The following is a 24,433-nucleotide window of genomic DNA, read 5'->3' as shown; positions in this document are numbered from 1 at the left end:
TTTGCAGGTGCTGTTTTCCTTTATGTGCTCAAAGCTATGCTTATTCTGATATCCTTTTGCCTCTGTGTACTTGGCATGGCTGTGTATATTTTCTTCCTTTCCAGGACCTTGATGAGTTCAAGACCATCCTAAAACCACGGTTAAAGTTAATTGTTCAAAATGATGATCGAGAGTGGTTTATTGTGTTCGTGTCAAAAGCTTCACCTAGCAATGACCAGGCAGTTAAATTAGCCAAAAAAGTTTATGCCAAACTCGAAGTTGATTTTAGCTCAAAAAAGAGAGAAAGGTAAGCAAGCAAAAGTACTATACATTGCTCCATTTCAGTTCACCTTTTGAGTTGTAGCAATAAATTTTACTATTGTACTTGAGTACGTTGCTTCGAGTTGGTTTTTTTTTTTCTGGTTTCTTTCATCATAGCTCTCTTTCTTTTTTAGAAGTTCATATAAAATCAAAACCATCATGGAATTCAGTTTCTTTTATAAGCTCTTCTTGCTATACTTAACTTTCTTTTTATATTTTTTTGGAGGTTTAGATTGAATCAAAACCATATGGGTCTCAATCTTTTCTTTGCAATCTATAGTCGTCCCAATTTTTTCCAGGAGTACTAGTGTTCTCCAAATTTGTAGCCAAAACAGGTTCCTTTTTTTGTCAGGTTGAGCTGTCTGAAGATGAATGATATTCTCTTCTTTTGCTGGTCCTGTAACTTTAATTCAGGTGCTGCAAATTAGATTTACATGGAGCTGATACAAACTTTTGGGAAGATTTGGAATCGAAGATGGTGGAATCCATCAGGAATACGTTGGATAGACGTGTTCAGTTCTACGAGGACGAGATTCGCAAGCTAAGTGAACAACGCTTCATGCCAGTGTGGAATTTTTGTAACTTCTTCATTTTGAAGGTCCATCCTCATAACTAACATGTTAGTACCTTTGAATTTGCCAAGAAAATGAGATTGCTTGTTTATCAATTTTACATTGTTATTACTGTTATTTGCGATGATGAATTCAAATGGAGCAATTTCATTTTGAAAGATTTTGCTCAGATTTGACATTTTCTTCCTTTGTTTTCAGGAGAGCTTAGCTTTCATGTTTGAGATGGCTCATCTGCATGAAGATGCGCTACGTGAATATGATGAATTGGAACTTTGCTATTTGGAAACAGGTATCTTAAAGACTAGTAGCTTGTTAGACTTTGTAAAATCTTTATTTCATTTATTTTCTTCCCATTTTCAAATTCTTTCAGGGTATTCAATTGAGTACTGTGAGTACTGTGTTAACTTCTATTAGAGATCTTGTTAGAGCCTTCATTTATATTTTTGTTTTTTAGTTTACTTACAATTGTATCATCAACATGAAGATATCTATAGATCATTGTGTCTTATAAGGCTCAAGCATGACTCTTAAGATAGCAAAAAATGGTTGATAAAATCCAAAAGCAAAAAATGACTATAAAAGTCAAGATTGAATGTCCAAGTAAAGGTGCAGATGGAGCCGATTTTATTCAAACGTCTTTGCTTAAACAATCTGGATCTGAATTGAGTCAGGTTCATGTCTAAAAATTACCTAAATTATCAAATGGATCAAGGTTGGAATCCATCCAAGGTTCTGTACATCGGTATTAGGAGGCACATATGAGACTAGGTGGACTGTAAAAAGCCAAAATCTATCAATTTTTTTTTTTTTTTCATGTGTTTTTAATCAATGTTACCTAAATCTCCAGCCTCCCTGGGTTTTCTCTTCCAAATCCTATGATCTGGATTATGAATCATTTATTATCCAGAATGCTATTTTTATCTATCCGAATTATGGTTCTATGCTCCTAGTGTAGATTAACTTGTAATGTCAATCTATATTCATAATACAGATCTATGATGAGAATTAAATAACAGCATGCACATTTTTAATATTATCCATATGGGACCTATAATAATAATATTTGTCATCTCAGTATAAATTACAATATCAATTACTGTGTATACCTAGCTTATGTACTAGAGCAACCCACATGATTGTACCCTAGTGTACCACACATTGGAGGACATAGCATACCGTGTACCCGTTCCTGTACCATGTAACAGAGTGACCCACGATCTAGGTAACCTTGGTTTTTTAAAAGTATTTGGTGGTGCATTAAACCATGAGAATGCTTTCGATTGGCTTGACTTGCTGAAAGTCAACAAAATAGTCCCTGACTGAACAGAGTCAAGCATGGTATTTGTGGATTGAGGTCCATTACATAATACAATAAAAAAGAAGTTGAAAAAAATGAAAGTGATGGTTTACCCTTTTTTTTTCAATCTTCCCAAAATGGTTCATCGCTCTTTGATCTATTGAATGCGATCCCCAAAATAGGCCTAGATTTGTTAGGATAGCATATTGACGTACAATTGTATGTACATACATATTCTGACCTAGCAAGAACTAGTCTTAGTGGTTGTTTGGGAAACTAGAAATGGCTGGAAATACCTTTCGAAAAAAAATAAAAAATAAAAAATGGCTGGAAATGAAATTGGATTCTATGTTTTTTGCTGTTTGTATTGTTAGAAGTAACTGTGGAAATTGACCATCATTATTTCACTTTTCCTCAGAAAACTAGTTAATTGATTTCCTCCCAAAAAGCTAATCTATGGGCATTTCCATGATAATGAGAGGCGCCTCTTGCTGTTGACCATATCAACATTTCCATGGAAATCAACCTGCAAAACAAACTTGTATTGACAATTGCCCCTTCAACATTTCCACTGTTTTCCACATCAGTAGATTTCCAAATGTAGTTGAAAACCCAAAGTTCAGAACTCTTTGAAGACTAAATTGTGTAGTAAAATTGTCCATGACTGCTCACGTTATTTAGTAGAGATTTAGAGGATCTATTAGAAACGTAGTTGGTTTGGTTTTGTGTCCTATAGAGGTTGAGATTAGAATAGCTTCGACTAATCGTCTAGATGGTTAGGAGCTTCGGCAGGTAATTTAGGTTTATTTGGCTCTTAGTGGTAATATGAATACTAGTGATAATGAGAAAAGAGGAGAGGGGTATGCTAAACCTATGTGAGAAATTGGTAAAGCTACGCTGGTCACTTAATTATTTCTTTTGTTTGCTACATTCATGTCATTCTTCATGGAACAGCAATTGTTGGAGAGATTGTGGGCTGGGCTGATTATTGTAGTACTGTGATCCTACTTACATTTAGATTGTATGTGGGCCAAGGTTGAGTAGTGTAGAAGGTGTTCCAAGCGCACATGTTGTGGGCCATTGCACCTTGATTGGGCCCTAGGTGAGGCACTGTCCCCACGTGTGCACCTGATTGTCACTTGCAAAATATTGTGAGGTAACCTTATGCTTACCTTAAAGAAATGCTATTTTCGGTATCTTGACATCCATTAAGGATGAAAAGACTTTAGGCATGGCCGCATGGGTCTTATAAACCCCCCCTTTGGACACTTTTTCATAGTTTCTTTTAGATAAAGCTTTGATTTATGGAACAATACCTATGAACCTGAATTTCTTAGATTTTCTGTGAACTCATATCAATTTCTTCTTCTATTAGTGATTTAAGCACACACTGAGCTTCTTAAAGTAATTTAAGATTCCATTTGTGCCATACAACAGATAGATGGCAAATTGGGGATTTTAGGGGAATTGGAAAATATAGGTTAAAGGATTTGGTGATATCAAAATTTTGGATGTTAAGTGTTGGGAAAATTTATAAATTTTGGCAAAGTTGTGATTTGGGGTTGGGGAATCTAGGGGAGATGTTAATTTAGTATTGGGAGAATTTATGGAAAATTTGGGATATGGGGTTTTGAGGTAAGTGGAATTAGGAACTTTATGAAATTAGGGTTTATAGGCTTGGAAAATTGGGGGAATTTAAAATTCTAGGGTTTTGTGTGTTAGGATAGTAAATGCATGTGCTACTGTATGTAAGACTGTATTATATAGCTGTACATCCCATTGTGCATACATATACTATCCTAACATTGTGGATTTATTGGAATATTTGACTAGATGTAAGGTTTTGGAAGTGGTGTCTAACTATTGTTGTCTCAAAATACATAATTACTTAACAGTCAGTTTCATTCCATTGTCTTAAAATTAGCTTCAGACAAACTATTAAAAAAAAACCCAATATGCATCTATATATAACACAAATGGCACAAAATAAATTAAAGAATCCGCCTGTAATCTCCAGGAGGGCACCTAGGTGTTTCATGCATTCCAGGGATGATTGTGCCTGGAGCCTTTAACAACAGTGAGGTTGAGCTAGTTGTAGTTATCCAACGTTCATAGCCTGCATCAGGAACTAGGTTACAAGTTGTATAGTGGCAAAAATGGGTGATTATGTCGTACAAAATTGGACCTGATTTGTTAGATATCTAGAAGGAAAGCCAGGTGAGGATGTGAATTGGCTGGGGTTTCCTAGATGCATAGGATGGTGGGGTCACAGTGGTGACTGGCGAGGAAGTGAAACTGGAGGTAATGGCGAGGTTGCAGGTTCAATCCCAACTTACCTACTGATATAAATCAAACAAAATGGATCAAGGGTGGGGTATCAAGTGGTGCTGGTTTGGTTAATTGTTGAAGGCAACTCTCTCAATTTTGTTTTTGATTACCATGAATAACGGCAGAGTCACACATGGTGTTTTGGACCAAAATCGCTGGTTTCATAGAGGTTTCAATAGTCCACTCTTATGGCTCAGCTAATTCAGGTTTGGACCTTCCTCATGTTTGTAATTGGGACTTGGGACTGTTGATGATGGGATCAGTTTCTTGGCATATTTCCTGTGTTAGGTAAAGCTCTAGTCTGTCTATGGTGTTTTCTCTGATTCCGAACTCGCCTATTAAAATGGTAAGCTTGTGTCCATTTCTGCAGAAGGTTTTTGTTGTATGGGGAGAATGTGGAAACTAACCTTTATGCCACTCACCTGATAGATTCAAACCCATGATGAAGCATTGCAGAACAATGATCTCGTTATTATGCTAGTGAGTTCCAATCAGCTAAGGGCTAGTTTGGCATTTCTAGAGTAAGCACTTCTAAGCACTTATGATTCTAAAGGCCTTTTTTTTTTTTTGGATGACATTAGATATATCCGTTTAACAATAATATACAATTGTTATTAAGAATTAATTTTCAGCTGAGCACTTATTTCCAAAATGGTGAGGGGGCATTTCCCATCTTCAAAAATGCTTTGGCAATGCATCCTCAAACACTTTAGTCCACTCCTGTGGCAGAGCCAACACCATGGCATATAGCTCAGCTACTTCGGGTATGGAGCTTCCCCATCTTTGTAATTGGGACTTGAACTCTGTTGATGATGGGATCAGTTCTCAGCATATTTCCTGTGTTAGGTAAAGTTCTAGTCTGTTTATGGCGTTTTTTCTGGTTCTGAACTCGCCTGCAAAAATGGTAAGCTTGTGTCCATTTCTGCAGAAGATTTTGTTGTATGGTTGAGATGTGGAAACTGACCTTTATGCTACTCACCTGATAGACCCAAACCCATGGCGAGGCATTGCAGAACAACGATCTTGTTATTATGCAAGTGAGTTCCAATCAGCTAAGGGATAGTTTGGTGTTGCTAGAATAAGGTCTTCTAGGCACTTATAATTCTAACAAAGCAATTTTTTGACATTAAATATGTTTGGTTAACTATAATATACAATTGTTATTGAGAATCAATTTTCAGATAAGCGCTTATCTCCAAAACAATGAGGGAGTTTTCCCATCTTAAAAAATCCTTGGTGATGCATCCTCACATATGGTGAATCACACATATCCTCACATCCAGTAAATCGGACAGTGGCGTGTACATGTGGTGGCACACATCACTGACAGTCACTGTAAATCTCCATTTTAAGATTTTAATGTTAATGCCAACCATCCATTTTGTTAGCCTTCAATATGATTGTTCTAAAGATCCTTTAGTTTGATTTTACTTTATTGTTCACTAGGGCTGAGGCACGTGCGTTGCATGTGGAGAGAAGGAAGATAGAGATTGGGGAGAAACCAAAAAGGAGAGGCTAGAGAATCATGGGGAGAGAAAGTAGGTGCTAGAGGCTTTTCAAATGACAAATGGCCTCGGTTGACGACTCACATTTTTGAAATGTCCCAAATACCCCGACCTATATTTCAAATCCCTTCTATGTCCTTTCAAATCTTAAGGTTGAAGACTCTCCTAAAAACTAACCTATACAGAGATATAGACTGTTCATTTTCTCGCTACCAATCACTTAGTTATAAAGGATCTTTTATTAGGATTTTTCGAATTATGACCTATCTATATTGGGCCTTGTACAATAAGTGTTCTTCTTTCTTTGTTTATCCCCTATTAGTGGTCTTCCTTGATGTTTTTGCCCATTTTATATGATCAACCACCCTTGGAATTTATACATGCCTCCGGCCTCATTTTGTACAAATGGGACTTGTGGTTAGGTGGATCCATACCATTGATTCCATGAGCTGCACTGTGGATGGACCATGCGTAAATGATTTCCTGCATAGGAGGATTTAGCAATCCAACGTTTTGGCCTTGCTTTGAATGTGGACAGTTCTTCCCCCTCCCTCCCTTAAACACTTATTTCAAGGTTAGATTTTCCCATGTGGGAAATTTTGGGGCAATGGTGCACCAGTGGTACAGTGGTATGGTCCATTGTGAAAGATGCGCCACACACTACCCACTCAGGCCCCAACTTGCACTCCAGTATGGCTTGCTGTGGATGGACCATGTGCAAAAGATCTCCCGCATAGGAAGATTTAGCAATCCAATATTTTGGCCTTGCTTTGAATGTGGATAGTTCATGCTTCTTCTTTCACTTATTGCAAGTTTAGAATTTCCCATTTGGTAGATCTTGGGGCAGGGTCCATTGGCAGTATGGCCCACTGTGAAAGATGGGCCACACATGTACCCACTCAAGCCCCAACTTGCGCCTCGGCATGTTCTTAGCTTGGTGAGGAATATAATTCCATACATGCGGGGTCTGTGGTTCACTGAATCAGACCACTGTCTTGATGGACACCTGCAAAATCTCGATCATTGGCAAGTTTTTATCATGTGTGTTTACCAAACATGTCTATTGGTAATCAATCAAAGAATTATTTATTGAAAATCAATCATGCACAACCCAGAAGTAATGCCAAACGGGCCCTAAATGAAAATTAACCTTTATTATTTTTTGTTTGTTACTATTCCAAAATCTTTTCTTCTACTTGTGACTGCAATGTCATGCCTTTACATGATCATTTACAGTTCATTTGGCAAGCATCCCACACTCTTCTTGGACACTAGATCCTGTTATTAAGGAAAATAATATAAATGCAGTTCTGCTCTAATAGTTTTGAATTTTTTATACCCATGAAAAGAGAGCTACCAAAATTAGAAAGTTGGATATGTATGCATTGTCATATGTGGGTATCCAATTACAGTGGAAGGTAATGAAGTATTGTGGCCATTGACAATTTTTTTTTTTTTTTTGGTAAAATGCAGTAAATGCTTCAGGTAATAGACTCAGGGATTTTGGTGGATTGGACCATGGCGATGATCAGGCGGCACTACTAAACCCTGGATACAAGCCGTTGTCACAGATTGTTCTAGACGACTCATTTCGAGAGTTTGAATTTAGACAGTATTTGTTTGCCTGCCAATCTAAGGTGCATAAATGATAGTTGTATTCTTGTTTAATCTTATGCTGGAATAACTGAACTTTATTTATTTCCCTTTCCCTGTAACAATAAAATCTATGAGGAGAAAAGTAGCGATGTAGCACAAATTACATCTACAGGAAATGGTGCCTCTCTACAACAATGAAGGCCTACTCAGTGCACACCCTCTCTAGCCAGAGATTCATGTCCTAATTAGCCTCCCTGAAGGTGGGAGAAAACATCATCATCATCCATACCTCAACCCAATTAATTGGAGTTGGCTGCGTGAATTTGTTCCTCCATTCCACTCCATCAAGTCTTTTCTTACTACATCCACATCCTTTTGGGCCTTCTTCTTGTCCTTTTAGAGCCTTCAACTGGTAATAACTCACTCCTAACTGGCGTGCTTCTTGTTCTCCGTTGCACAGGACCAAACCAGCTTAGTCTACTTCCTCTCATCTTATTACCTATTGGTGCTAATCCCAAGTTTCCTTGGATGCATTCATTTCTAATTCGATCCTTCCTCATCTTGCCACTTATCCTTCTCAACATCCTTATTTCAGCTACAGTTTCCTATAAACATGTTGTGGTACAATACGAACCAAATTAAAAAAATATAAGAACTTATGTTTCTCTACTATGCATCGAAAACCCACCTTTTCATGAATCTTTTGTTACTTTTCCTGTATAAAGTGTCACTTCTGTCTTTCCTTGCCAAAATGCTTAATATTTTCGATCTAGCATCGTCAAATGTAAGTCAACTTCATTTAGACTGAAGTGGCTTCTAAGTTGAACCAAGGATGAACCTGACTTATTGTTTGCTATGTTACTGTACACTCTACACAAATGCATCTGTATTTGACGGCACCTAAATGCTTGTTGAATTTTCTTTAATTTGCACATTTTGTGGAATTTGCTTAGATGGTGACTCAGAAGATTGCAGTCTGGAACAATTAAGTTCAAACTCATGCAATTGATATGCACTCTTACCATAGATGTACCTCTATCTCCCCAAGAGTTAATGTGCCATGCTTATCCAATCATCAATCCATCATAAGTAGTTTGACATTGTACGAGAATTTTTATAACCGATGTTTGAAAATCAGTACCATATGTGAACCTGTTTCTCGGCAGTCCAGTCCAAACTGGTCCGACGGCCGGTCCAGCTGGATCAACACATGATGTCTTCACGATGTCATACCTAAATTAGTTAAAAAGCCGATGGTTCCATTCCAAATTATCTGGTCAAACTGTTCAACAGTCGGATTGGAAAGCCAGCGTGTTCAATCCAAAAATGGGCATTATAGTGACCCAGCCCGGAAAGTCCCATGGTTCCGGTCCAAAATGGTCCGACCACCCATACCAACCCAGGTTTTAAAAAAGTGGCTGTAACTGCAGAGTTCTTTTATTCTGTGGTATCCCCAAATTTTCTCATTTGTTTACTAGATGGCTTTGTCTCTTTTTTGTTCGTCTCATGGTTTTAAATGTCATCATCTAAGCCTTATCCCAACTAATTGGGGTCGGATTGGAAGTTATGCATAAGTTTGACACCAGCTGTCAACCTGACGCAATCCTCCTTTATTTGGGCTGGGGACAGGCAATGAGAGCATAAAATTCCCGCAGGCGCAATGTAATAGACTATTGCATAGGTTGATTATGATCAAGTGCTATATAATAGTCTATTACGCAGGTTGATTACAATCAATTAGTTTGTCTCATGGTTTCAAATATCTGATACAATAAGTATCAGCTCACGTGATACGCAATATAGGTCTGTGATGGGCCAATGGTTCTGTATCAGCCTGTATTGTATTGGTAATTGAAAGTGCCAATTTGTGATACGCGTTTGTCCCAAATATGCCGTTGTTTACTTGCTTTATTTCGTACTGTTATCATTCATATTTATCTAAGCCATAAACTAACTTCATAAATCTATAACGGCTTCCTTTTTCCCTTTTTCATCGAAGGGTAAAAAAGCTTAAGAAACTCTATTGCAAAGCCTCTATATTGAAATTGAAATTTTATGTAAAATATTAATACTTTATATCATAAGGACCCTTGCTTATTGAGGCTTAAAACATAGAGTTACAACAAAGGGTGGCCTTTCTTGAAGCGTTTACGTGATTGAAAGAAGAAAATCCTGTTCTATATTATGTGGGATATTTGTTATTTGTTTCTCTCTCTCTCTCTCTCTCTCTCTCTCTCTCTCTCTCTCTCTCACCCTGTGTGTTCATGTCTTAAATTTTGCAGCTATTGTTCAAGCTCAATCGTCCAGTTGAAGTTGCATCAAGGGGTTACTCATTTATAATCAGCTTCTCCAAGGCTTTGGCACAGTATGAAGTATGTACTATGCCATCTGGTCATGCATTGATTTGAGACCTCTTTTTGTGTTCTATTGTATCTCCTTTCTAAAGTTTTACCTCCAGTTGTATGGAGCTGAGAAAACATCTTTAACCTAACTTATTTGTTTCAAACTTTCAATAAAAAATTCTGATGTATTTGCAGAATACCTTACCTTTTTGCATGCGAGAAGTATGGGTAATTACTGCTTGCCTCGCATTAATCAAGTCAACATTTACTCATTATGATGGAGAACTTGTGGCACCTGATGTTGAAAAGGAATTCCATCGTCTTCGAGGGGATCTCTATTCACTTAGCCGGGTTAAGGTAACCTTTATTATGTTTCATACACAATTACTTAACGTGCATAGGCCTCTGGCCATAATAATATTCATGTTTCAAATTACTTAACGTGCATATTTTATTCTAATTGCTGTCTGGTATGACATCGTACTATGTGCAAAATAAATCTCTAACCAAGAAAGATAGAGGCTTCCTTCTTAAGCCCATGTATTGAAAAGATAAATGGGTTTTAGAAAGATCAATGGTGTTAGAGGCGTCATGTTTTACTCCCAGGAATTTCATCAGAACAAGTGTCTCCGTTCAGTTTCTGACGAAGTGGTTACCTTATTATTATTTTTTGTTGGTTCTGGATTGTTATGTGCATTTTGTTAATGAGAAATTTTATTAAGATCCAAAAAGGCGAAAAAGAATAACACGGCGTGACAGCTACAAAATAGATATGACATGACCTTCAGGTACACATCAGATATGGAGTGCAGGAGCTGCTACACTATGTTCTCTAGCAAGCAAGTGCACGACTGATTTGGCCACCGAAAGGGTATGATGAAAGTAAATATTAAACTCCTTGGCCGGGTATTGATTTCCCCTATCACATATGGCAATTTCCAGGGGGAGATCCCCGACTTCGCCACCAAATGACACTTGAGGAATCACCTGCAACAACTAAAGGGCCTGAACAAATTCATACTCTTAATCCACACAGGAACACCCACACTTCTGCTGTATTTGAATCACACATGCCCAACAGTCCCATTTAGCTTGAAGAGGAGCCCCCAAACAAGCTCGAATGATATATCCTATCCTGGCTGGCCTTGATTCCCAAAGGAGATGGTGTCAAATTCAGCTTCATAAAACCTGGCAGGGAAGGCTTCCTACTTGCAACAGCCTGGGATGAACAGGGATAACATCAAAGTTCAATAAATGATTGTTATGCATATTTGAAGAGTATTCTTTAATTCAAGTGTTTTCTATTCAGCATTTTCTTCGTTCTCCTATATCAAATTTGGTAGTATTCTTCTCCTTTTTTTGTTTTTTGTCCTCTTTTTGGCTTTGTAGCTGTTTGTTTTCCTTTTTAATGAATTCTCTTTCCGTTGCCTCTAAAAATAAATAAATTTGGTAGATGTGCCTGTTCAGTGAAAGTTATTTGTGGATGTGGCAGTTCATGAGGCTTGCATATTTGATTGGATATGGGGTGGACATAGAAAGAAGTCCTGTCAACAGGTACAAATGTGATCCTAATAGATAAAATGTACTGGAGTTAGTTCTGTGCATTCCACTTACCCAACCTGTATTTCATTGTTCTGCTTTTTTATCATTATTTTGTAATATGGCTTCGTAAATGAGCAAGAATCTCTCAATCAGAGGAAAAAAAGAACTGCTGACGATAGTGCATTTGTGCCACAACCTTCGATGTTTTGCCATTTTACTGTATTTCAATACAATTTCCCTCTGTACTTAATGCATCTCCCTTTTTTGAGCAGCGCATCTTTAAGCATGCTACCCTGGCCCAAGCCAGCAGTTTGGCCTTCAGTTCCACCTGATGCTTCATCCAAGGTGCTTGCTAGAGAGAAGGCAAGTCTATCTATACGATAAATGTTGAAAGAAATGTATTTCCTTGTACACCATATCTTTGGAGAAGATTAGGACTGTGAACATGTACTTGGATTCGTGGGTACCCGATGGACCCAACCCACTTTAAACAGGTATGGATCCAAATTTCAGACCTGTTTAAAGAAATTGAGACAGGTTCAGATACACCATTTTAGACCTGTTTAAATATTGGGTTGGTTCAAGTACCGAACCGGGTACACGTCATGTACCCTGATCTCATGGTTAATTTATCGCATATATTATCTTTAATTGATTAATCTTATATAAAAGGATGATTAAAAAACTTGATTATCTCAATTTTGAAGTAACTAAATTTCAATATTTACCAAAACAAGAAGCTTCAAACGCAATTCCCATGGATTTGGAAAAATCAGATCTAACTGGATAAGAAAGGTAACCTTTTGCTCCTATTCTCCATGTGAGAGAGAAGATGAGTTCTCTCGGGGAAGAGGTGTGATAACAGAAGATCAGTTCCAATGGTTGAAAGATGTGCTTGAGAGGGTTGGGGGTCTAGTAGGGATGACATTGGAGTGGGGGACGAAGATGTGGCCGATTTCTTCCATTTTGTTGGAAGTAGAGCTGCCCAGAGACAACAAGAGGCTCATATGGTGAAGAGTAAAAAATCCCCAAGGAGATGGAGGGAGCTTCTTAGCTTGGAATGCTCAGTCAATTACGACTTGGCAAGGAAAGCTAGTGGAGGCAAGTGGGGAAGAGGATTGGAACATCATATGAGAATTGTTCTTAATGATTGTTTTATCTTGGAATGTTAGAGGATTGGGCTGCAAGTTCAAAAGAGCACAGGTGAGGAAGGTTTGCAAAAACGTGAAGGCGGAAATCATCGCTTTATAGGAGACAAAGCTCCAGTCTATTGATAGAGGTATTCTCAACTCTATTTGGGGTATTAAAAAAAGGGGGTGGGATGCTGTTGGGGCTGTGGGGGAATTCTTGTGGCGTGGAATACAAATCTGTGGGGGAAGCTAGATGCTTATTTGGGGTCTTTCTCTTTATCTATTTTGCTGCGGGAGGTTTCCTCTAGGAACAAGTGGGTCTTTATTCCGGTTTATGGTCCATGTGCTAGCAGTCTTAGAGATCAGTTTTGGGACGAATTGGATTATGTTAGGAAAAAGTGGGACTCACTGTGGTGTGTTGGAGGTGACTACAACATGCTTCGTTTTCTGCACAAGAAGTCCAATGGGGGCCGTATCACTAGTAGCATGATGAAGTTCGCAGATTGGGTGGCTAGGCATGAATTGGTGGATTTGCATATGGAGGGTGTCGACTTCACTTGGACTAATGGTCAACAGAATGCCATCTTATCTCTGTTGGATAGATTTCTTATTTCCCCGGACTGGCTTGATAAATATCATTTGGTTTGCCAATGTGGGATGTCGAGACCCACTTCAGACCATCATCCTATTGTATTGGAAGTGTTTGATGATAATTGGGGCCCTAAACCTTTTAGGTTTGAGTTGGTGTGGGTAGAAATTGCTGGCTTTAAGGATTCGATAGCTTATAAGTGGAATGTTATGGAAGTGGAAGGTTATACAGGCGCGCGTGTGTGTGGGGTGTGAGTGCGTGTGTAAAAGAAAAGGCTATACGCATTAGAATATGTAGAAAACTCAAGCTTCTGAAGGAAAAAAAAATAAATCAAAATCTGGAAAAAGGAGGCTTTGGGTGCTAGAGAGGCTGAGTTCATTAACATGACCAAGGAAATTTATGATCTCGACCTTTTGGAGGAGGCAGGTACCCTATCGGCTGATGATCGACAAAAGGGATGCCCTTATCTTGAGTCATGCTAATCCTTCCAAAGAGAAGGAAATTAAATGGTGTCTCCGATCTAGAGCGGTTTAGCTCAAAGAAGGTGACAGAAATGCTTGTTATTTTCATAGTATAGCAATTGCTTGGGCTAGATGCAATTGTATTAGTAGCCTAGTCCTAGAGGGTGAGAGGACTTCAATAAAGGGAAGATATGGGATTCAGTTGTTGGCTTCTATAGTAACTTGCTTTCTGGGGATGGATGGAATAGGCTGTGGCTCGATGATTTGTCATTTGATAAGCTTATAGAAGTGGAGGGTTCATCTCTTGAAATGCCGTTTTCTATAGAGGAAGTCAAAGTAGCAAATGATTCTGTGTGGTGACAAAGCCCTAGGTCCCGATGGCTATCCTATAGCCTTTTTTTCCCATATTTTTTTGGCCCACTCTCAAAAGGGACATTATGGATTTTGTTTGCGAATTCTTTGAGTGTAATAGATTATCTATCGACATTGGGGCTTCTTTGATTGCCGTCATTCCTAAGCTTGAAGGGGCAGGGCAGCTGAAAGATTTTCGTCCTATAAGCCTTATAGGGGGCCCGTATAAGATTTTAATGAGAATCATGGTGTTATGGTTTTGGGGAGTTACACTTCCATCTAATATGGGTAGACAAATTATCATGAGTGCTATATAGAGAAGGAGAAGTGGTGTAGCATGCAAGTTGGATCTGAAAAAGGCCTATGATCATGTTGATTGGGAGTTCTTAGACTATATGTTGGAGTGGGTGGGTTGCGGTTATAGTGGAGGGGTTGGATGTGGTCCTGTGTGCAGTTTGCCTCTCTCTCTCTTATCTTTTTTTTGCTAATTCTTTGAGTGTAATAGATTATCTATCGACATTGGGGCTTCTTTGATTGCCCTCATTCCTAAGCTTGAAGGGGCAGGGCAGCTGAAAGATTTTCGTCCTATAAGCCTTATAGGGGGCCCGTATAAGATTTTAGTGAGAATCATGGTGTTATGGTTTTGGGGAGTTACACTTCCATCTAATATTATTGTTGAAAATCGAGGGGCCTTTGTCATGGGTAGACAAATTATCATGAGTGCCCTTCTAGCCCATGAATGCATCGATTCAAGATATAGAGAAGGAGAAGTGGTGTAGCATGCAAGTTGGATCTGGAAAAGGCCTATGATCATGTTGATTGGGAGTTCTTAGACTATATGTTGGAGTGGGTGGGTTGCGGTTATAGTGGAGGGGTTGGATGTGGTCCTGTGTGCAGTTTGCCTCTTTTTTTTTTCTTTTTTTTTTTTGTTGTTTTGGTTAATCGCTCACCCAAAGGCTTCCTCAGGGGTACCATGGATCTTAGGCAAGGGGATCCCCATTCTTCCTATCTCTTTGTGGGTGTTGGCAAGGCCCTTAGCAAGATGCTTTATAAAGGGGAGGACTGTGGCTTAGTTAGTGGCTTCAAAGTTTCCGAAGGTGGAGCCCAAATCAGCCACACTTTTGTTTTGTAATGCGGATGCGACTTCTATAGACAATCTCAGTAAAATTCTCATTTGCTTTGAAGCAGTGTTAGGGCTTAATATTAATGTTGCCAAGAGAGAGATGCTGGGGGTGCATGTATTTGATGAGAAGCTAGCTTCTTCGGCTAATGTTTTCGGGTGTAAGATAGGAGTGTTCCCCTTTACGAACTTAGGTTTGCCTTTGTGTATTGGCAAGCCTATTAAGCATTTGTGGGACAAGGTGATTGAAAGAATATAAAGGAAATTAGCTAGTTGGAAATGCTGTTATCTTTCGTTGGGAGGGAGGTTGACTCTCATTAAAGCAGCTTTTTCAAACAAGCCTGTGTACTTCATGTCTCTTTTCAAGTGGCTTAGTTCGGTCTTTGATAGATTAGAAAAGTTGAGAATGGATTTTTTTTTTTTTCTTTTGTCTTTTGGAAAGGGAATATGGATGGTCGAAAGTTTCACCTTCTTCATTGGGGGAGGTCTGCAAGCCTATTATCCAAGGGAGTGCTGAAATAAAAAATTTGGGGCTCATGAATCTAGCTCTCCTAGGGAAGTGGCATTGGAAGTTTGGTTCCAAAGTGGGTAGGCTTTGGAGGGAGATCATTGTCAGCAAGTAGAGTTTAAGAGGGAAGATGGTTTGTGAAGAGATCCTCTTTATACCATGCTTTTTGCATTTGGAAAGTTATAGTGCGGATTAGGCATTTAGTTCGCAGAAGGATTGCTTTCGTCCTTGGGATGGGGAATTAGATTCGTTTTTGGACATATGTTTGGTGTGGTGACAAAGCGTTCCAAGATGACTTCCCAAGGTTAGTCGCTCTTGCTCTTGATCGCTCCGTTGCAATTTCCCAATGCTTCTCTATCTGTGGTGGCTTGGTTGTGTGGAGTCCTCCATGCCGTAGGAACCTATTGGATGATGAGGTCTTAGAGTTTATTGATCTACTGGATCATATCAAGCTCGTTACTCCATCCCAAGAAGAGGACTCAATGACATAATAGAGACGTTGGACGTCACCTCGTTGCAGGTCACAGTCGGACTGACTGTGAATCATGACTGCTGAGAGGTCTAATTCATAGACATGCCAAGAACAAGTGAAGGGTTGTTGTTCGATAACCTTTGCAGAAAGAGGATCTCGACTGGACCAAGGATGTCATCGATAGAGTGGGAAGCAAGATTGGTCTTTCCTTTCATGCTCGTGATGAGGATGCAGTGGCCCCTTTTTAGTTCATCGAATAGTGTGGAAGTTCGGGGATCAAGCGATCAACGAAGCATAACTTGAAGGGGCATATTGAGCTTCGAAGACTTGAAAGTTTGGTCAACTACGAGGCATGAAGCAACATCAATAGGTCTCAGAGGGGTAGAAGGGCGAGGTCTGTTTCCTAATAAATGTTTTAAGTTGGAATGTTTAGGGGATGGGGTGCAAGCCAAAATGCTTCAAATTAAGGAGATGTGTAGGAAATCATAGATCCAATCATTGCTTTTTAGGAAACCAAGTGCGATGCTTTCGACAACAATATTTTGAATGAGGGGGGGTTGAAGACCAAGGATTTTGCTGCTCTAGATGCTGAAGGTTCGTTAGGAGGTATTATGGTGGCTTGGAACTCGAGTAAGCGGAGGAAAGAGGACAACTGGTGCGGTGAATTTTCTCTGTCTGTGGTCCTTTCTGAGATTTCTTTTGGCCTTAGGTGGCTCTTTGCTTCTGTCTATGGGCCTTGGAAGGTTGTCTTCCAATCCGGATTTTGGGTGGAGCTTCGGGCTATTCCTTTTAGATGGGCTATCCCTTTGTGCATTTGGGGGGATTTCAACATAACCCACTTTAGTTACTAGAAATTGAATGGCTCACGGTAGACCAGAAGCATGAAGGAATTTCATCCCCGAATCTAGCAGTTTGAATTGTTAGATATTCCTATGTCAGGAGCTAAATTCACATGGACCAACAGGAGGAGTGTCCCAATTCTGTCACTATTAACAGATTACTGGTGTCCTCGGATTGGATGGATAGGTACCAACTAGCCCAATGTAAGGCTCTTCCAAGGCCTATATATGATCACAGGTCTATTACTTTTTAGGTCGACTCTATGAGCTGGGGTCCCAAACCATTCAAGTTCGAGTAGTGGTGGCTAGAGATTGAGGGGTTCTTCGGGCTAGTTGAAGGATAGTGGTTGTCCTTTCAGGTTTCGGCTATGGCAGGAACCAATTACACAAGAACTAAAGCCACTAAAAGAAAATCTGAAGATCTGGAAGAGGGATATACTTGGGGGTTAGGTGGAAAGAGCAGGTATTTTAGAGGATCTCCATGCTATTGACATCGAAGAGGAGAGCTACCTGAAGAGGATAAAGTTAAATGTTTGAAATTGTTTTTGGACTACTTGAAGATGTTAAAGGAGGGAGAGATCAAGCGGACACAACGGTCGAGGACTCACTGGCTGAAGGAAGGGGATATGAACAAGCGCTACTTCCATAGCATTGCTTCGGCAAGACCTAGAGCCAACATAATTTCTTCTCTTGTTGTGGACGAATCGTGGCTCGAAACAAAGAAGTAGATTTGTGGGGCAATTGTGGGGTACTATGAACAACTTTTGTTGAAAGGACATTGGATTCGGCCGAGGTTAGATAATCTTTACTATGATAGCCTATTGGAAGATCAAGCTTCTATCTTGGAAAATTTGGTTTTGGAATCCAAGCTTAAGGAGGCGGTGGACAGCTTGGGTAGGGACAAAGCTCCTGGGCCGGCTGGATTCCCCATTGCCTTCTTTTAAGTGTTTTGGAGCATAGTTCGGGCAAATTTGGTAGCATTTGTTGAAGAATTCTTTGAAGAAGATCACTTGCCTCGTGAATTGGGGGTGTCCTTCATTGCGATTATCCTTAAAAGTCGAAGGGGCTGAAAGTTTAGAAGACTTCAGGCCTATTAGCCTTATTGGGAGTGTGTACAAAATATTGGCCAAGATTCTTGCAATGCGATTTCGAGGTGTGCTGGTGATGCAGGACATGAAACTTAAGTATGAGATGCAAGATTTCAGGCTTAGATCATACCAATTCAGAGACAATCACACAAATTCCACATCCCACATGAAAATCCAAACATTCAATTAAAAAGGGGAATCTATGCGGGTCCAAGCCGACACAGGCTAGGACTGGACCAATAAAAATTATAAACCAAACGATGTCAAAGGGAAATAAAATCAACTACTCATGCATAATAATCAGTCCCTAATCCAAGGGATTCCCTAATTTCAATTCAAGGAACCCTAAGGTGATAAAAATGGGCAAATCAATTAGGGATCATGTAATCTAGGGTTAGGATTCATAAAAAACGGCTATGAGAGGATAAAAACTTGAGCCAAAAGATAATCCTGCGTGTGGACAGCAACAATAGCCCAGACGGACGTACGTGTGATCCCGGCCGCACGTGTGTGGGGCCCACTATTCAGAAAAAGGCCACCTTGGCCCTTGTCGGCCAGGGATGGACTCCAAAACCCCCAAGTCCCAGCTCGATCCGATGTACGGTTTGTGCGTGGTGCTCCGCCGAAGTTTCAGCTCGCCTGTTGGCCGAAATCTGGAAACCTGCTGTAATGAAGAAATCTGATGCAACAAAAGGATAAATTTGAAGTACGGATGGTGGGGGAAGATGGAAAAAAAGATAATGGAAGATGGGGATGAATTGGGATCGATGTAGCTTCGCACCACGGTAGTTAGCCCTTCGAAAAGGGAGGGCTTCGCACCCATTTTTGAATTCTTCCACAACTCACGAAGAGAGCAGAAAAATAAAGCAGGAATTTTTTATTAACTTCAATGAATGAAAAGAACTACAAGGGGTGCCTATTTATAGGGAGAACCTTATACCCAAAAACTCGCACCATGTGTGACACCTATTACTTGGCGATGAAGTGAACTAAAATAAAAACCAAACAAGGAAATCTAAAGAAGCAAAACCTAAAATATAAAACCAATCCGACGAGTGGGCCATGATCATGAGATCCCATGGTGGGCTTTTCTTGACTATCGGGCCACTTTTCTGAACCAAAACTTGACTTCTAGCTAGGAGGCCCTCCCTGGACGTTGTCATCGAGCTAGATCGATGGTGGGGTCCTCCTTCTACGTACGTACGTGCGTAGGGGGGGCGGCGTGAGTGCGCGTGTGCGCGTGATGTCCCCATCAGCTGGGCTGTGTTATTTTAGAAAGACAAGGGGCTTTTGTGGCAGGAAGACAAATTCTGGATTGTGCATTCGTAGCTCACGAATGCATTGATTGTAGATTTAGAGAGAAAAATCAAGGGGTTATTTGCAAGTTGGACGTTGAGAAGGCCTATGACCATGTAGAGTGGGAGTTTCTGGATTACATGTTGGATAGGTTGGGCCGAGGATAAAAATGGAGGTGGATCCAGGTGTGCGTTAGTTCTCCAACCCTTTTGGTGCTTGTGAATGGTTCCCTAAAGGCTTCTTCAAGCCGTCTAGGGGCCTTCGTCAAGGGGACCCGCCCTCCCTACCTTTCTTAGTCATAGTGAAAGCCTTTCGTTGGTCGAGAGACTAATCTCATTAGCGGCTTTAGGGTGGCCAACTTGGCAGATTAGATCTTGCACCTTCAGTTTGCGGATGGAAATTATTTTATATGATGCTAATCACTTAATGATAGCCGATCTTCAAAAAATAGTTGCGTGTTTTGAGGCGATGTCGGGTTTGAAGATCAATATTGGGAAGAGCGAAATGTTGGGCATTCATCTTTCTTCAGAGGAGATCAGAAGGTTGGCTATGGTGTTCGGATGCAAGGTTGGGTTCTTTCCCTTCCTCCTACTTGGGGCTTCCATTGTGCATTGGGAAGCCTGCTAAGCATTTATGGGACAAGGTGATAGAGAGAATCGAAAGGAAGTTGTCTAAATGGAAGAGTCACTTTCTCTCCTTGGGCGGCCACTTGATCTTAATCAAAACAACTTTCTCTAATATGCTGCTTTACTTTATGTCCTTGTACGAGTGCCCACAAGCAGTTCGGGAATCATTGGACAAGTTGAGAAGGGACTTCTCATGGAGGGGATCGGAAGGCGGGAACAAGTTTCACCTAGAGGAGGTGTGTAAGCATGTTTCTCTAGGTGGTTTGGGATTATGGAACTTGTCCACTATAAACCTAGCCCTTCTCGGCAAATGGCTATGGTAGTTTTGGATGAGGGAAGGACACTTCTGGTGTCAGATAATAGCTTGCAAGTACGAACTTAAAGAGGGAGGGTTAGGAGGTGAAGGAATCCTCCTCTTTATCGGGCTTCTCACATATAGAAATCAATATCGGCTTTAAGAGGGAACGTTAGGGAAGGTATTTCATTCTCCCTGGGCGACGGTACTAGAATTATATTCTGAAAGGATTCTTAGTGTGGCGATCACCCTTTGCACCTGGACTTTCCTAGCTTTGCTAGTCTAGCGATCTTTGAAGAAATAAAAGTGGCGGATTGTTTCTCTTATAGTGGCTCCTCGACATGTTGGATGCCCCCATGCAGGAGGAATCTTTTATATAGTGAGATGGAAGAGCTTTTCTCCCTCCTCGCCCGTCTTCGATACGTGTCTCGTGGAGCCAATTCTATGGTGTGGGATATTCATAGCTTGGGTTGGTTCTCAGTTAGCTCTTTCTATAAAATGCTTTGCTCGGAGACGACGATCTTAGATGGAGCTCACACATCATTTCAGGTCTTAGAGAGTACCTTGTAAGGTTGCCGCTTTCATTTGGTTGGTGGGCAGAAAGAAGGTGTTGACCCTTCACAACCTTCAGAAGCGTGGCTTGGCTATCTCGAACATGTGTTGCTTGCGTAGACAAGATGCCGAATCCATCGACCATCTCTTCATCTTTTGTCATTCACCTTCAAAGTGTGACGTACTTCATAGCATTATTCATATGTCGTTGATTATGCCGTGTTCAGTTAGAGACTTTCTTTGGGCATGACATGGTGGTGGTGTGACAAAGAAGGTTACGGTTATCTGCAGCTGAGTTTGCTTGCCGTGTGGTGGGCTATTCAGGGTGAGCAGAATGGATGATGCTTTCGGGACTCCTTAGGATTGAGTGAGGCCTTGGTGGACTCCATTAAATTGTCTTTTTTTTTTTCCTTAAAAAAAAATAAAATAAATTTAAAGCAATGGGATAATATAAATAAAAAAAGGAGAGAATACAGAAAGCAGAAAGGAAAAGCAAATCTGCTGAGGTAGCAGACAGCCACTAACAGCCTAGAAAACAAAGATCGCAATCTTTCAATCCCTTGACATTGACCTCCCATTCGAACAACAACCTTTTGGCCTTGGAACCAACTGCGTAAGCAGAAGAAGAGTTGTCATTGAAGCATCTTTCATTTCTCTCTTCCCAAATGGACCACCAAATTGCTAAAATGGCCATTCTCCAAATAGTCGTTCTGATTTTTCCTAGTTTGAACCCTTGGCAAGTCGATAGAAGGTTGAGGGCCAAGTCTGGAATGCACCAACTAATCTTGAACTGCTGACAGAAGTCGAGCCAGATTTGATAAATAAAGGGGCAGTGCACCATAAGATGGTTCACCGTTTCTGCTTCTTGCATGCAACATAAGCAGGCATTGACGATCTGCATTCCCCTCCTTTTGAGGTTATCTATAGTTAAAATTCTGTTTCGATCCACCAGCCAGCCAAAACAGGTGAATTTGGCGGGCGCTAAGTACCTCCAGATGAAGGGGGAAGCAGGGACGGACGGATGCGATTTAGGGGCGATGTGGGAATAGAAGGATCTGACCGTGAAGGAGCTGGTTTTGTCATTCCTCCAGATAAGTCTGTCAGGCGAGGATTGCTGCGGCATGGTCTTGGAGATGCAGTCTAGGAGATCCATGTATTCAGAGAGTTCCTAGTCGTGGAGGTTTCTGGAGCATCTCACATCCCAGACTGTTTGGGCTGCAGTAACTGAGAAGCAGTCAGAAATGAAAGTGTTTTTGACTGGGGCGAGGCGGAAGATGGTTGGAAAGCGGGTTTTCAGTAGTTCTTCACCCACCCATAAATCTTCCCAAAATCAGATGGCAGATCCGTTGCCTGGCTCGAAACTTATGTTCTGGAGGACTACCTACTTCAACCGAAGAATCCCTTTCCATAAGTAGGAGGCCCTGTAGGAAGAGGAGTTTTTGGTCCACCAACCGCTTGGGGAAGAGCCATACTTTCCTTTGTTTATCGAGGTCCAAAAGGCATCACCTTCAGCACCTAGCCTCCTGGTCCATTTACTGAGCAGGGCTTGATTCATAATTTTCAGATTTTTTACATTAGCACCGCCTTCTCGGAATATCTTGCAGACTTCCTTGCACTCGAGGAGATGGATCTTCCTCTGATTTTCCTTCCCATACCATAGGAAATCTCTTCTAAGGTTGTTGATGGACTGCAACACAGAAGAGGGGCATCTGAACAAGGACTTGAAGTACAAAGGAAGGTTGGAGAGGGCTACATTGATAAGGGTTAGCCGGCCTCCCAAGGATAAATAGCGACATTTCCATCTTGCCAGGTATTTCTAGAACTTGCAGATTATCTTATCCCATAGCGATTTAGGGGGAGGGCCAACGGAAAGGGGGAGGCTCACAAAAGAGGTGGGAAACAAATCTGTTGGGCAACCAAAGGTAGCAGCAAAATTGTGGAGATCCTCTGATTGCACGTTAATCCCGAACAACTTCAACTTCGCCATGTTGATTCTCAGCCCAGAAACAGCCTCGAAGTAGTGAAGGGCTGTGTGAAGATTATCGATATATATTGTAGCTGCTTCGGAAAAGATCAATGTATCATCAGCGAATTGAATGTGGGTAATGGGATAAGATAATTTGCAAGTCATTAAATTGTCTGTTTTTGAATGGGCTGCCCTCTTTAATGTTGAGCCTAATTGTATTAAGTCAATCTTAGGGTTGTAATCCTTTTGGGATCCTTTCCTTGTATTCTTTTCCTATTGTGCTTGCAAGCGGGCCTTTAATAACATTTTCATTATCCCTAAAAAAAATAAAATAAAAATCTTGGTGCATTTTAGAAAGTTTGCAACCCAAAGTAGCACAAATGAGGTGAATGATGCTAAATGATGTACCCCACCACTTGTGCTGTGAAGAGATGTTTCTACTAGAGTATGATTCTTCTGACACTACTGACCATTTTTTTTTTTTTTTGATGAATCATGGTGGGTAGTAATGATGCCTCCCATGCCCATTTTGTTTTTATTGTTGTTTTTATACTTTGGCAGTGTGATGGGTGACATGCAGGCACTCATTGATGGCGGTGCGATTGTAAGCATAACTGAAACTTAATTGTCCAAATTTTGGGACTTACTGTAATCAGATGATAAAAAAAATTCATGTTTTTTAAGTGATCCTAACATATAGCTGTCCATTTCTTGCCCAACAATCAGCCACTTTAGAAATCAAATGTGTAATATTCTAATTTGTGGCCATCAAAATTGGGGCCCACGATCTTTGATGGTTTCATTTAAGCTACTTCTATACCATGTTTGCAGTTTCTTAATCATGAATATCCCATGAGACCTTGGGAGTGTAATTTTTGGGTTTGCTCCATCCAGAATTGGATCAGTGATTTGGCAGGTCTAGATTGCCACCAACTCCTCCATGTGTATGGTTGAAGAGTCGCCACCAATTTTAAAATGCTCATGAACTATCATGTAAGTCTAGCTTGAGTTGAAATATCATCACAAAGAGTGATGGTTGAAACTCTCGTAGGGTTTGATGGTGGGCACGTGCGACTGAGAAATCGTATATGCGTGAATTGATGGGTACCCAAACCTGGCCGAATCTGGGTTAAGGAAATCAAATATGGTAGCTAGACTCGACATGTCTCGGACATTTGTATGGTTGAAGAGTCGCCACTATTTTAAAAATGGTCATGAACTATCATGTGAGCCTAGCTTAAGTTGAAATAATGCTACAAAATGTGATGGTTCATACTCTTGCAAGGTTTGATGGTTGATACGTGCCATTGAGAAATCTACGTGTGAATTGACGGTTACCCAAAGCTGGCCGAATCCGGGTCAAGGACATCAAATTTGGTACCCATACCTGACATGACCTGAACTAACAAGATCAAGGCCTCGATTAGTTCGAGTATGGGTCTAGTAGGATTCGATCCGTTGACAACCCTAGAGAAGATATCCTAAATAAAGATTTATTTCATAATTTTTTGATTATCATATATGCATAGCTTTCGTATCAAATTAGGACTCAGGGAGTATGATTGCTTCTTGTAATGATCTTATCTTATCCATTTTTTAAAAAAATATTATTATTTAAATAAGACATTTATTTAACAAAGGGCAAAAGTAAGGATATA

General features: G+C 40.4%; 1 protein-coding gene across 4 annotated transcripts in view; it reads left to right on the top strand.

The window, feature by feature from the left end:
- LOC131253650 (trafficking protein particle complex II-specific subunit 130 homolog) overlaps window positions 1–24,433 on the top strand; it is a 59,407-nt gene that overhangs the window by 5,402 nt on the left and 29,572 nt on the right. For 3 of the 4 annotated variants that reach the window (XM_058254739.1, XM_058254740.1, XM_058254738.1), the window contains exons 3-10: window positions 105–286; window positions 715–898; window positions 1,071–1,161; window positions 7,476–7,639; window positions 9,881–9,970; window positions 10,136–10,297; window positions 11,433–11,494; window positions 11,755–11,845. In XM_058254739.1, the coding sequence (XP_058110722.1) occupies window positions 105–286; window positions 715–898; window positions 1,071–1,161; window positions 7,476–7,639; window positions 9,881–9,970; window positions 10,136–10,297; window positions 11,433–11,494; window positions 11,755–11,845 (1,026 nt within the window). Of the gene's footprint in view, window positions 1–104; window positions 287–714; window positions 920–1,070; window positions 1,162–7,475; window positions 7,640–9,880; window positions 9,971–10,135; window positions 10,298–11,432; window positions 11,495–11,754; window positions 11,846–24,433 lie in introns of those variants that run through there. The other variant, XM_058254741.1, reaches the window with a different exon arrangement.

This window comes from Magnolia sinica, chromosome 8 (assembly GCF_029962835.1).
Source record: "Magnolia sinica isolate HGM2019 chromosome 8, MsV1, whole genome shotgun sequence".
NCBI classification, from domain to species: domain Eukaryota; kingdom Viridiplantae; phylum Streptophyta; class Magnoliopsida; order Magnoliales; family Magnoliaceae; genus Magnolia; species Magnolia sinica.
Note: the sequence above shows the minus strand (reverse complement) of the source record. Positions and strands in the feature narration are given on the sequence as shown.